General features: G+C 41.5%; 1 protein-coding gene across 5 annotated transcripts in view; it reads right to left on the reverse strand.

Annotated features, from left to right (window-relative positions):
* FRAS1 (Fraser extracellular matrix complex subunit 1) overlaps positions 1–15,119 on the reverse strand; it is a 328,015-nt gene that overhangs the window by 102,389 nt on the left and 210,507 nt on the right. For all 5 annotated transcript variants that reach the window (XM_030565123.1, XM_030565122.1, XM_030565124.1 and 2 more), the window contains 2 exons: positions 12,371–12,697; positions 5,038–5,191 (listed from right to left, as the gene is read on the reverse strand). In XM_030565123.1, coding sequence (XP_030420983.1) covers positions 5,038–5,191; positions 12,371–12,697 — 481 coding nt within the window. The remainder of the gene's footprint in view (positions 1–5,037; positions 5,192–12,370; positions 12,698–15,119) is intronic.

The raw sequence follows: 15,119 nt of genomic DNA on the forward strand, positions 1-15,119 counted from the left end.
ATAAGAAACCCATGTGATCTTAAATATCTTTGCATCGTCTCTCCATGGGTATTAGGAGGTTCTCTTGGGATTCATGCATTCCTAACCCTGCATCCATTCTGACTAACGTAAATGATTCTATTACGCTGAAGGTATAGATTCCTTTGGTCAGTATCTTCTTATAAATGTTTTTGCAACTGACAGTGCTATTCCCATACGGCTGCTGTGTCTATTTAATCTAGAACTTCTAAATTATTTCAAAATGCAAACACCTGGGTTAAATAACCCCACACACTTGGTAAATCATGTATATATTCAATAATGTCAGAACAAAACTTGGTCGCATGTCCAGAATGATGGCTCAACCCTGCATCATTGACTTCAATAACAGTTTTTCTGTTAATTGCAATAGGAGCATTATAGAGATTTTTCCTAATATTAATGGGTTCTATATCACATTTTGTATACAGTTCTAGGGCTGGATCCTCAGCACATATAGTTTAATCAATTTTAAGGACAGAAAGGACCATTGTGACCATCTGGTCAGATCTTCTGTATAACATGGTACGTCTACACTGCACACTAAGCCCAGATCTGTGGGACCCGTGCTTGCAAACTTGGTGTTTCCAACCCCATGCTTGAGTGTCCACACTGTATTGTAATCCTGGCTTTGCAACCACTACACCTGGGTCTCACAGCAATGCTAACATGTCCACACTGCACTATGCAGACCTTTGGTGTATGGCCTGACCTGCATCCACACTGCAAAATGACCGGGCTTGGACCTGAACTGCTGCGTGACTCAGGCTCTGACCTACCCTCTTAGTGGGGTCTTAAGAGCAGGGTCCTGAGTGTTTGCTGACTTGAGTCAGACTGATTTATGTGTGGATGTTAAGGCGTCTTGGGCTCAAACTGGAGTCAGAGCCTGGGGTTAGCGTGCAGTGCAAACATACCCACGCAGACCACAGGATTTCCCTGAATTAATTCCTGCGTCACATGTAATAGCTGTGGCTGAACTAGAGCAGATCTTTTAGAAAAACATCCAATATCTTAATTTTAAAACGGTCGGTGACGGAGAGTCAACCACAACCTTTGGTAATTATTCCAATGGCAAATTATCCTCATTGTTAACATTTTTCACCTCATTTAGGGTCTGAATGTTTCTGTCTTCAACTTCCAGCTATTTGATCTTGTGATACGTTTGTTTGCTAGAATGAAGACCCCTCGATCAAGCTTCTTTTCTCCAGGTAGGTTCTTACAGACTGTGATCAAGTCACCCTTGACTCTTCTCTTTGATAAACTAAACAGACCAAGCTCCTTGAGTCTTTACCTATAAGGCATGTTCATCAATCTTTTGGTCATTCTTAGGGCTCTTTTCTGATGAATCTCCAATTTTTCAACGTGCTTCTTGAATTGGGGACACCAGAACTGGACACAGTATTCCTGACTTCACTTAAGTCAATGGAGCTATGGTAATTTATACCAGTTGAGGATCTATCTGGTCCTCAAAATTTAATTTTATTCATTTGTTTTAGAGTTATATATAATCTGTACTAATAATTACATATCATCCTATGTTTTAGTACTCATGGATACAAATGTAGTCTGCACGTATGGCAAACTCCAACCTCCTACTGAATAATCTGTATTTAAATGTGCATTCCACCTCTCTCTTGACCTTTGAAAATACCCCTTGTAGCTACCAATCAAAACCCACATAAATTATTTAGTTCTTTTTGTAGAAATAATAATTCTGCTTTGCAAAATATTCATTTTAAACTCTCTTAGTTCACTTCCCAAAATCGCATTCAAATGATGCTTGAGCAATAAAAAAAAATGCAGGCTGGCATGCCGTGTTTCCGTTTTATCACTATGTGACACTCTGTACCTTAAAGTAGCACCCTGGAATCCCCATATTCATCATTATGACATGATTATGATAGGTTTTGCACAATTCATGCCTTGGGGGGTATCATTTGAAAAGTCTTGATCTGTTGAACATTAATATCCTTTTGGATTGTATGTGCTACATTATACGAGCAGTTATGAAGTATAGCAATGTGTGTTACTGAAATATATTGTGAGGTTGGAAGACACCCACAGCCAGCTCTCAACTGCAACAGAGGACCAGCCAGACACATGTTGATGGCCCATTAAAGGGAATCCACTCTCCCAAGGGCCACCCCAGAGACTTCTCAAGAGGGTATGTATGCAATGGAGACTGCCTGACCAATGAAGGTTGCCTAACCACCACGTCAGAGCAAGGTCTTTCTAGCAAGCAGGAAGAAGATACAAAAGGAGAGACAGAGACATCATCACTTGGCCTCTCTCCCCCACAACTCAACACCTGGAAAAGAATGTCTAAAGACAAAGACTTTGAACTGGGGAAGGGTGGTCCCAGGCTGGAAAGTAGTCCCAGCCTGTATACTGAGGAACTGTAACCTGCTTGTACCAGGGTCAGACATTGTTTGGTTCAACTCTTGCTTAGACTAAAAGTTTAGGATTTAGAATGCATGTTCAATTTATTTTCTTAAGTTAACTATCTCTGACTTATAGGCCTACCGCTTATAGTCACTTACAATCTATCTTTCTGTAGTTAATAAATCCGTTTTATATTTTACCTAAAACAGTGTGATTTGGCTGAAGTGCTTGGGAAATCTCAGCTCAATTTACAAAGGTTGGCGCGTGTCCATTCAACACTGAGGGAGTGGCCAACTAATGAACTTGCACTGCCCAAGGAAGCCTTGAGCAGAGCTGGATGGGACAGTGCTGGGGTGCAAGGCTGGGGAGATGGGAGGAATTGGCTGGAGCCTCCCTACTGGTGATTCATGAATGGCTGGGACATCATTCATGTAACTCAGTTCAGTGTGTCCCTGCCTGTGGATGTCGGTGTCAATGCAGTGCCTGTCAGAGTGTTATAGCTTGACATCAGCGTTACAGCGTGAGAGGCAGCTCAGGTTGGTGAGTTCGGAGGGCTCAGCCGTCTCACAGTCCAGGTTGCATCTGGCAACTCCGTCACACGCTGACAATTACATTAATATTCCCTTAGCAGCATGGTCCTTCAATCTAATGACAGGCCTGATTCCGATACCTTTACTCACGTGAGTCAGTCTCTTTGGATGCCCAATTCCCATTCATTTTACTAATATTACAGACCTGGAGTGAAATCCTGATCCTACTGAAGCCAATTGGAGTTTTGAGACTGACTTCAATTGGGCCAGGATTTAGCCCCTGGTGTTGCTATTCCCCCACAAATCATAAGGAAGCATCAACAAATATAAATACATAGATGGTTCATTTCTAATTGGTCTGGAACAACAATAAGCTGGGACTAGAAAATGCACACAAGTTTCACGGATCTGGAATTCTGCTTGTACGGGAGTCCTATTTTGATCCTTTTTTTACTCAGGACCAGTTTTCTGTATTTCCTTTCTTTTTCTTAAATTATTAATTATTATTATTATTACTACAACTACCAGGGATAATATTTCATAGAAAACTCTGACGATCAAAGGCTCCTGCTGTTTATTCCTAATCTGAAGCCATAAACTTTGTTTATATCATCACAAATAGTTGTTGCAGAGATCATTGCAATGATACAACCAGAAGATTATAACTTCAGATTAGAGTTAGGCAGCAGGAGACAAACTCATAAAGACAAAAATCCTGTTTTCATACAAATATTTCAAATGATTGAAAGTGATACACACACCTTACCCATAGACAATATAGGGACTATGTAAATATGAACTGAACAATAGCACTGTTTTTATCAGCATCTTCTGCGAGGTACCAGCAGCTGTTTAAGAATTAAACTTACTCTAAAAACAACACACAGAAGTGCAGAGTCTGCACTGTTAAAGTGACTCTTTCTAATTTGATCTGGTTTAGCAAATTAAAACAACAATACAGTTTCATTTGGGTCTAAAGGATGTTTAAAGATTATTTGTCTTTGTTAATGAAACCGTGGATCCGATGGGGAAATGACTATTCTTCTTTCTTATTCATATTTATTTTCCAGCCTGATGTGCTCTGTTCTCTTTCCCATCCAGCTTCTCCAAATTTGTACCTCAGTCACAAATCCCATTACTTACCACCCTCCCTTCCCCTCAGCCCATTGAATGCTTTTAACACCTGCCTTTCTGCAGACCATGGACTGCATGTGAATGCAGCCACCCAGAGATCAGAGCCCACAGTGGGAATTAGGAGACATGAGACTTATATAAGGATTCCAATACCAGCATTTTAGCTCGTACCAATGAACCCCTTCATTACAAAATAATGAAGAAAAGAATTTTTTTTGTCCTCAGTGGGCTTTTGCTCAGATGTGCCCAGGATATATGCTACTCTGTGCTGCTCTTAAGCCAAAATTCGTCCCATGACATTAGAGACACAAGGAGCATGAGATAATGTCTTTCACGCTTACACAGAGTTTGTCTCTTTCACCAACAGAAGTTGGTCCAGTAAAATATATTATCTCACCTGCCTTGTCCTTCTAATATCCTGAAACCACACGGCTATGACAACATGGTATCACATAATGTTACCATTTGAAAACCAGTGGGTGACATTGTGCTCCCATGAGGGTGCTTGTCCCAGGGCCTCAAAGATACTTGGTGCCCAGCTTCCACTGAAATCAATGGGAGTTAGGTGCCTAAATACCTTTGAGCATCTGGGTCTAACTCCATATTAACTGCACTGAGCTCAATGAATCTGCAATGAAGCGGAACGTGCAGCCTCCATTTGGGCAGTCAGACTGGAATCTAGCCATGACTGTTTTACAAGCCTATGCACTCATTTTAACAGGCCAGATGTGGGATTTGGACATCATATGCAAGTATTCACAGCTGATTGTATTTAAACACAGCACTATAATTAAGTGTGTTCTCCAAAGACATTTGATATGTACAAAATACCATGAAATTATAATATCCTTAGTGCTGAGCATGCCTGACTCCCAGAGAATTAGAACCCGGCATGTCTGTTAAGGGTGGGAGGAGAAGAAGGAGCAGCACAACAGCAATGTCCCCTGGTAGTAAAAGATCTACAATAAGTTACCGTATCTTGGCTGGTCCTTCATGATTGTGTAGGTTATCTCTGATTCACTGGCACCAGGCATCTCTGCTTGCAAAATTCTGCTGGTGATCTGCAGCATCCCTCCTTCTGGGACCCACACCAGGGGGTTAGTAACCAGCCGGGGGCCTCCATCACTCTGCAGGGAAGGGAGAAAAGCAGCAGAGGCTTGGTTGAAGAGCATTGATAATGGGCCAATATAAACAAACTTTTAAACAAGAAGGATGAGGTTGAATATTGCAGAACACATGATGCAGCTGACTCTCTCTGATTCTCATCTGCTTCAAAGAGGGATGCTCTCTACCCTACCAACTCCATTTCCCACCTCCTTTTCCCTCCCACCTTCCACTTTCTGCTCTATCAGTCCTATTTGTGACTTTCATCTTGTCCAGCTCCTCCTGATCTCAAGTCATTCCCTCCCTAATCTTCTCCTGTACCATCATCCTCCGTCTCTCTCAGTGGCCTTTTCACCTCTTCATTTAAACAGTATTGTCTTCCTCGTCTTTAAGTTCTGGTGCATCTGTTTCCCTTTTCCTTTGCAGCTTCTCTCCTGTAAGGTTAATCTCCATGACACTTTGAAAAATCCTCACTATCTTCACTGCTAAAACCTTTGTCCAGGACTACGATACTTGTCTGACTAAATGACTATCTCCCTCCTTTAAATCCTTTCCCCAAATGCACTTTTTCGAGGATGGTTATAAACCACACCCTCATTTAAAAATAACTCATAATAAAAACACTCTCAACCCTTTTTAAGTATCTGTAATTTTCATCATAGTGGAGTAGTGACACTTCAAGACACACAATCCCTGGCAATCACATCAATCTCTCATTCCTTTCACATCCTAAGAAGAATGTCAAGGTATAACACCTTTAGAACCAACAACACATTGGGGAGAACTTTTCTGATATAGTTCTGCAATTGCACAAGTGTTTGCGAATATATGAAATGACCGAGGAGTTTGGATGTGGTAGCGTGTCTGGAGGAGACACACGTAAGGGAACATAACCGCCCCACCCCACCCCCTGTCTCGTTGGATAGAGCTTTGCAACTGTTTATATAGGATCTTGTCTTGCCACCAAGGCCTTTTGGAGGTTGCTGTCACTGGTTGGATACTGTACCAGGGCCTTGATTAAAATAGTAAACTGTCAGTCCCTGCTGCAGAGCCCTGATATTGATATAAGCCTCTATAATTTTAACATATAATATTGTAACAATTAAATGCTTTTAGCTTTATTGTTTTACAAGTCTATATATCCAGGCCTCAGGCTTTAGCTAAAATTAATGCAAGCTAAATAATGTAAAATATCAGTATACCAGGCACTGGGTGGGGAGGAAACGAGATATGAAGAAACAGGGTATAGAACACTGACAAAAGAGGAACTGGGTGGGAGGACAAAGGGTCACTTAAGTGCCAGCCCAGCTTCAAGCAAAATATAGCATGATAATTACTGCTTGCTTACAGTAACTGCAAGGTGGGGTTATCAAATAACCAGCTCAATCACTGCCAGAATGCGTGATATATGCAATATTCCAATAGCTTTTGCAATACGTATTTGCAATCAAAGGGTCATAAGACAGTCAATATAATTGCAAAAAAAGACAATAACTGGAAATACCCCAAACTGAACTTACAGTAAATAACCTGCTGATCTGCAATATTAATTACCAAAAAAAGGCAAATAACTTGTGTAATCAATATGACGTTTTGTGGTTTTAACCTTTATAAGCTTGGTAAAATTTGTGAAGAGAGAGCAGCTTATCCCTTGCATGGGATTTTCGCTGTCTCTCCCTGTATGCATACTTGTACTCTTGTTATAACAATAAAGGTGCCTCGACCTGTCTGACCAAAATAGAATGGGTGGTGGTCTTTTCCCCAACATACATAAACCTGCTGTTCTGCCCCGCTTTATTTGTGGCAGAGGAAGTTTTCCAACTGGAAAATGAATATTTGGGAGCCAAATTTATCCCGAGGCAAAGTCAGTTTTAACAGTGACATGTTCTCACATACCTCCTCCTAGATTAATAGGGTCTAAGGCCAGAGGAAGCCCTTATGATCATCTCATCTGACCTCCTGCATAACGCAGGACACAGAATTTCACCCAGCAATTCCCATATGAAGCCCATATTTTGTGGTCTAGCTAGAGCGTATTTTTGAGAAAGACATCCAGTCTTTATTTAAAGACTTCAAGTGATTAAGAATCTACCACATCCTTTGGTAAATGTTCCAATGGTTAATTACCCTCACTGTTAAACATCTGTGCCTTATTTATAGTCTGAACTCATCCAGCTTTATCTTCCAGCCACCTAATTATACCTTTGGGTACGTCCAGACTACCAGCGTAATCAATCTATCGCAGATCGATATATCGTGTCTCGTCTAGACACGATATATTGATACCTAAACATGCTCCCGTTGACTCCAGAACTCCACCAGGGCGAGTGGCGGAAGCGGAGTTGACGGGGGGAGCCGTGGCCGTCGATCCCGCGCCGTTAGGACAGGGGGTAAGTCGAAATAAGATACATCGACTTCAGCTACGCTATTCCTGTAGCTGAAGTTGCATATCTTACATCGATACCCTCCCCCCAGCCCCTCAGCGTAGACCAGGCCTAAGTCTACTAAATTTAAAAGTGCTCTAAATCAAAAATTTTCTCCCCGTGGAAGTACTTATAGACCATGGTCAAGTCACCTCAATCTTCCCTTTGATAAGCTAAATATACTGAGCTTCCTAAGTCTTCCACTGTAAGGCAGGTTTTCCAGACCCCAAATAAATCTCATGACTCTTTTTTGAAACCTTTTCAATTTTTCAACAATCTTCTTGAAGTGTGGACAGCAGAACACATCACAGTATTCCAGTAATGGTTTCATTAATACCACATACACTGGTAATAACACTTCCCTCTGTCTACTCGACATTGCGCTGCATTACAGCCAAGAATCATACTAACCCTCTTAGCTACAGCATGACACTGGCAACTCCTCTTCAGCTGGGCTATCCACCAAGACCCCTATATCCTTTTCCGTCACTACTTTCTAGGCTACCGTCCCACACATCCTGTAAGTGTGACCCACATTGTTGGTTCCTACATGCATGACTTCGCATTTGACTGCATTCAACTGTATGTTGTCCAAATAAACCCAGTTTACCAAGCAATCCAGATATAACGAAAGTGTCCTCATTATTTACCGCTTCACCAAGTTTTGTGTTATGTAAAAACTGTATCAGCAATGATTTTATCTTTGCTTCCAAATCATTTATAACAATATTGAACAACACTGGACCAAGAACAGATCCCTGCAGGATCTCTGCAGGTCCCCATTAAAACTCCCCCATTGTATGATAACTCCCTATTTAAAATTACTTTTTGAGATCTACCAATCAAATTTTAATCCATTTAATATTGATTTTGCATAATGCTATTTTTTAAAATCAGAATGTCATGTAGTCCTAAATTTTACATCATTTAGGATCAGCAGTTCCCCTAGGACAAATGGTCGCTTTATTCTTTAAAAGAATTGAGCAGAAGAAAGACAGAACTGATTGCCAGCTAAGGAGAATCCTAACAATACCCATAGCAACTTTCTACCCATCTTCAAGTGTTAGTGATGTCACGGCACTTATGGAGTTTAACATCAAAGCATAAATCAGCAGTAGGAAATTACCAGTTTGAAAGGGTCAGAGAGATTACCAGATTTATTATGGCAGGGGAGAAACGAGAGAGCTTCAAAGTACTCTGAGGCGAGGGCCAAAAATGCATCGGAGGAGAAGAAAAACTTTCCAAGAAAATGTTAATTAAAAGCAAGGTCACAGTTCCAGAGCAACAATGGCATCTCCTCGTTTCCAAGGAATGAATGAATGAAGGGCTTTTCATTCCCCACAATAAATCAGTCAGTCATTTTGCAATAACATTCCCAGCTGGCTTTGATGCTGTGATCCAACTAATTAATCAAAATGTACTCAGCAAAATGTTCCTTGCTTGCTAATCCTTTTATTTGTAAGTGACAAGTTATAGCTAGGCCAGAGTCAGTTCTCCCACAGAGGTCAGTGACAGAACAGAAACCATGTCCAGTTTTTGTTTACCGGTGGTAAGGCTGATTGTTACATTTCGTGTGTGTGTGTGTGCACCTGCACACATGCGCACTTTTGTGAGTACTAAACAGTCCTGAAGACTAAAGTCCTCTCTGTTTAACCACTCCGCAAGTATAGCTCAGGCTACTGCCGGTCAGACTTCCGCCACATTGCTTTGCCAATATACCTCAACTCCGACCTGGCTGAATAGCCCCTAGTGGGGAGAAGGTAGTTCAGTCTTTATGCTGGTTCAAATCTGGGCCTTCTTGCTGAAACTGCCCATTGGAGATACTCATCGAAATGAACAGGGACTATCAGCCCTTACTACACTGAACATCACACAACCATCTGATCTAAATATCTTTTGGTCACCTGGAAGGAAAAGGGTTCCATATCCCATTACCCAGGCTGATACTTACAACAAACACACAACATGAAGCCAGGTCTAACCCCTGCTTTGGCTGATCTGATGTTGCCAGATGGCACATTTTCTAGGGTGTGGGCTCACTGTTTCCCAACAGAGCATCATTAGTGGCAGGACCCACAGCCACATCCAAGTTAAAATGGCCAGAGAGCACAATACAGAAATGCAAATTGTTACTAAGCGGTCTCGAAAATGAGGCCAACCATTAAGGCTCCAATAGTTCAAACTGTCCTGGGATGGGGGTCTTACAAATACACCGGACCCTCACTAGAATGCGGGATTTGGGATCCATGCGTGGGACTGCGTTAAAATAAATTGCAATTAAAGTAGTTAAATTTGGGATCCATGGCCACGACCGCGTTATATGCAAATTCGGACTATATAGACGGGCGTTCTAGCAAGGGTCTGGTGTACTGAAGATCAGGCTATCAGCAAACACAAGCACTCAAGGAAATACTTTGGCTTATCCACTCCAGCTGAGTTGGTTTTTGCAATGTCTCAGTTACATAATACTCGAAAGAATCAGTGGTCCTTGGACTTCATGTTTTGACTCTAATAATATGGTGCTTCTATGGATGTAACTTAAAAGGTTACTCTATAAGCCAATTTAATAGAAATCCTAGAAATGTTTTCAAATCAGGACATAGCACATATGATCGTTCAGCATTGTATTATGATAAGCCTCATGTACTTAGATTAGAAGCAAGGGCAAAGAGTACCCTACAGCTAGAGTTATAGCAGAATCTGTAACAACATGAAAACTAGGAAGAAAAGAGACGTCTCGTGTGTGTCTAGACAGCACCTCTTCTGAAATAAAGCTTGCATCCAATTCATCTCCCAAGGCTATTGCAGAAAGGTGATCATTAGGATAAGGCAGAAACTGGGCACCTGCCAGCCCTATCTCATGCAAAATCCTGCTCTGCTCTCATCTCTGTCTCACTGCCTTCATTGCTATTTGTAGCTAAATGTTGCAAAGGATGACTCCGGAAAAAAAACAAAGACAAGGGCTAATAAAACAAACTATACTCAGCAATTCACCCTTCATTGTTGTTTGCTTCAAAACCTGGCACTTTCAACAACTGCGCGGCACCCAAACAATTCTTTTTCTGTTAGTTTGACGGCTAACTTCTGTGCTACGGGGAAGTAGCAAAAGGGCACTGATCCACAGACACGATGGGTGTGGCTACTCTAATTCTGGTGGAGTTCAAACAACTTATCACCAGTAGTTTTGAAGAAGTCCTTTCTGATTATCAGATGGATGCGCTCGAGTCACACAACTATGTTTTATTCTTTAGGTTATGCTATAGTACCACCCGGAAGCCTCAGAAGAGAAGAGGACCCCGTACACATAATGATAGACCTTACAATCTGATCTTACAATTTTCAAGGCAGACAAAAGAATGGGAGAATAGCTGTACCACTGGCACAGAAAGATTAAGCAACTTGGCCAAAGTAATATAGGGAAGCCCATTGTAGTTTTTGGGTTGCACGATAGACAACAGTAGGACTGCACAAATCTGACCTCTTCTCAGGTGGACAAATCCGTGACTTTTTGAAGACTTATCTTATGACAACACCACACATTATTGAAATGATTGTTACACAATCTTATTTTGTATAGTGTCTGACATACAAATTGTCTTCCACAGTGCATTCTATTTTTTTTTAAAGTGATGTGATTTACAAATAGATACTGCACCATAATTTTCTTTGCCACAGTATTCCCTGTACTTAGAATGGGAATAACACTACTACTGGTGGGAACATCCAGCTTTTAATAAAAATGGAAGAATTAAATTAAAATAAGCAATAATAATTGTTAAATTGTAGGGATTTCTTCTCAAATATCTCTAGGAATATTACCAAATATTAAGAAGGGTCAAGTACTAAGTAAAGTTTATTAAATTTCAGTGATCTTGATAGCTTTGGGATGTTGATCAGCCATGAACCCATTACACTCAATACCTCCCAATCCCTTTAAAGCTGAAGTCAGCAAATCAAACACCTTGTTAACTAAGCCTATTAATTTATGTAGGTTTCTTTTCCTGGTAGTTTCCTGAGATCCGTTCATTTTCCAGATGCATTCACTCTTCTCTCAGTATAGTATTGACTATGTAATACTAACTTACTGTGTCAGGAACTAACAGAAGAACTCTCTTTTCCAAACACCAAGCTGTTCTGTTTTCTCTTCCATACTCCTTCACTGATGTTATCTAGCTACATAGCCTAACCTCCGGTCAAATTAATAACTTGCTTTAAAGCCAGTCACAATCACAACCCCAACCACGCCCACATTTTGGGGAAGTTTGAATTTTTATCTGGATCAGAACTCTGCCTCTGGTCCCTAATTTTATAATTTGTTGGCCCAAATCGCCCGATCAGTGCACCCTCAGACTTTGGGGGAAGTTTGGATCCGGATGTGAACTTTATAGCTGGAGGCCCATGTCCAATATCACACTATTGCCTGCTGATTGCTACCAGCCTCTGAGCACCCCTTCCTTCCAAAGAGTGAGGGTAGAGTCAGGCTCCCCTCCTCTCACGTGTCCATTGCTCCCACAGCAAAAAAAGGTTGGTGCATTTTCAACTCTCAAACTGAAGCTAGAGATGAACTGAAACAGGAACTATTTAGCTAGGTTGAACCACTAAAGTGGAACCATTCTGGGTCTACAAACCAAAACACCAACAGACAAGATTTTGCAAACCCAACCTGCCGCTTTGTCCCTCTCTTGCCACATCCCCTTCAGCAATGTCTGGTGTCTAACCTCCCCCTAGATATAGTGCTTTTATAAACTACTAGCTTGGCCACTGCAGAATGGAACATACCTTTGGAGAAATCTTAATGTGGAACAGGATATTCTGGAAGTGGTGCCCATCGTTCACTTGCAGAAGCACCGTATCATCCCGACTGTCAGAACCATCGTGAGCATAACGTAGGAGTCCATTCGCCAGGTCATCAAGATGGAATACTTGGGCTGCAGAAGCTGTGTCCCCTGGAGCTTTGACCAGCTGGCCATGACGTGGAGGATCTAAAACCACCACCGCTACATCCTGGGGATTGTCATTATCTCGAATATCAAGCAACACATTTGTTATTGATCCAATATCCCCTGTGCTGATAAAGAGGACGTCATTCCTTAGCACGTATGGGGCCTGAAACATAAAACCAGCTCTTAGCTGTTTGCTAAATAGCAGTGCTCTAATAGGGATGGAAGTTTGGAAAGTAAGGTGTGAAGTAAGGGAGATTAATTCCCTTCATGTGCTGGAAAGCCCCGATTTCTAAACAACAGGGATTCACTAACTGCACGTTTGCCCAGAAGGGTAGAATTAGACTACCCAGACATATTGAATTATGTAAGAAGGTGGGATTCTCACACTGCAGCGAGCTGAACAAAAAGCCTCAGGACATTTATGCATAAAGCAATGTAGTTACCTGCTCACGGTCTGTATCCCCTTTGCTGCTCTGCTTGGATAGCTTGACAAGAACCTCCAGGAACAAAGCTTGGTTTTGCTAAAGTCAATGGGAATGCCAAGCAATAACTGACTTCAAGATCTTTCCCCCCTGATTTTGGTAGAGCTGTCCTAGTGTCTAGCTACAACCCTCTCTCTGGCCCAATGACCAAGAAGGAGAAGGCATCATTCCTATCGAGGAAAGGCTAGGATGAGGAGGAAAACATACATAACAATATGAACTGAAACATCACGGAACAACAACACTGCCTCCTCTTGCACATACTGGGTAATGGCTCTAGATGTAACCCAAGAGAAGAGTGCCACCTATTGCATTCACCACTACCCATTTCTGCAGCGCCTAGGTATTCCGCGGAGGTCTCCCATACAGGTAATGACCAGGCCCAACCATGCTTCGCTTTTGTAATCAAATGAAATCGGAGTCCCAGGTGGTATGGCAACATCATTATGAATCATATTTATTACGATAGTGTCCAGGCAGCAACCGAGATCAGGGCCGCCTTGTGTTAGGCACTATACGAGCACAGAGCAACAGACTGTCCCTGCTCTGAAGAGCTTAAAATCTACTAGACAAGACAGAGACAGGTTAGGGGAAAGGCATATAACACAGATCACTGTTTCATTATAACCAGTTATGTATCTGTGTAAGTGTGTTTTCTTCAGGTTTCAAGCGTCCCTTTACCTAGGACACAGGCAATATGAACCTTTAGAAAAGGGATTTTTTTCCTAATCAAAACCCAAAGCCAAAGATTACAGGTTGTCTGCGCCTGTTGTCTATTGTCATCTACTTTAAACTGTACGCTCTTGGGGATAGAGACTATCTTTTTGTTCTGTATCTGTACAGTGCTTTTCATCATGGGGCCCTCACCCCTGTTGGAACCTTCAGAGACAACCATAATACAACTAAATAATAATCTTAGTTTAGTATCCCTCTGCTGAAATCAGGGTTGTTTTTAGAACAGCTCCTCTTCTTCTCAGACCCACTCTTTTCCTCAAAGCAAACGTTATTAAACCGACGATATTGTCATATAAGGAACACCATTGCAAACGCACACGATACAGACTATGGCTACTTATCTATTCCCTGACATGCAAATTAAAAAGAAATCTAAATTGATGGCTTCACACACACAAGTGACTCCATGTAACATCCCAATGGCTGAGAGGCCTCAGCTTATGGCAAAGCTTCTCAATGGAAGTGACTGAATGGAGTAACATGGGAATGCACAGGGTTTTGTTATTCTGCTGGTGAAGAAGTGAGTCTTAACAATAATAAAGCAAAAACCCACCTCCACTTGGCTGGGCTTTTGATCTCTTGTCCAGCAGACAAAATGAGAATTAAGCATCACAGATTTTGGACTAAATTCAGCGTGGGCATAACTAGGTACAATTTCCACTGAAGTCAACAGAATGATGTCTCCTTATGTCAGGACTGAATTTGGCCCATTGTCTCCAAAAGAATTAGTCAGTAGCATTCGTAAACTCTTCACCGCAGCTATTGTATGAAGTGCTTGTACAGACACAGACCCTAGGGCCTGACCCTTAGGAGTCAATGGAGATGGAACTGATTTCAATAGGCTTTGGATCAGACCTCTAATCCTAGCTCACTTAAGTCTCTACTCTGCTTCCACTCAAACCACTGGGAGTTCTACCATTGACTTCAACAGTCGTAAGACTAGGCCTGTAATGAAATATTTTCTTGCTGCGCAAAGTACCAGGCCATCAAATAATGCTCAAACATATGTTTTATGGAAAACAAATTCAATTTATATATTGGACCGACCTGGCTACACAACAGCCTTAACTCCAGGGCCAAGGGGTACCTAACCTCTATTTTGAAGACATTACACAACCTGGGAAGAAGTCCAGTTACAGTCCAAATTTTGCCAGTTTCAAATTAGTTATCTAGTTCTTTATTGTAAGGAGCACTGTTGAGTTATGTAACCTGTGTAAGGTGTTAATTTAGCCCACACAGAAAATAATGCTTAAAAGCAAGAAAACACAATTAAGATTTTTTTTTTAAATCCTCAAGTTTAAGGGCTCAATACTGCGAGATACTGAATTCCTACTGATTTCACAGGATCAAGAGACCATGTTTCCCCCA

The sequence above is a fragment of the Gopherus evgoodei genome, chromosome 5 (genome assembly GCF_007399415.2).
Source record: "Gopherus evgoodei ecotype Sinaloan lineage chromosome 5, rGopEvg1_v1.p, whole genome shotgun sequence".
Lineage (NCBI taxonomy): Eukaryota > Metazoa > Chordata > Testudines > Testudinidae > Gopherus > Gopherus evgoodei.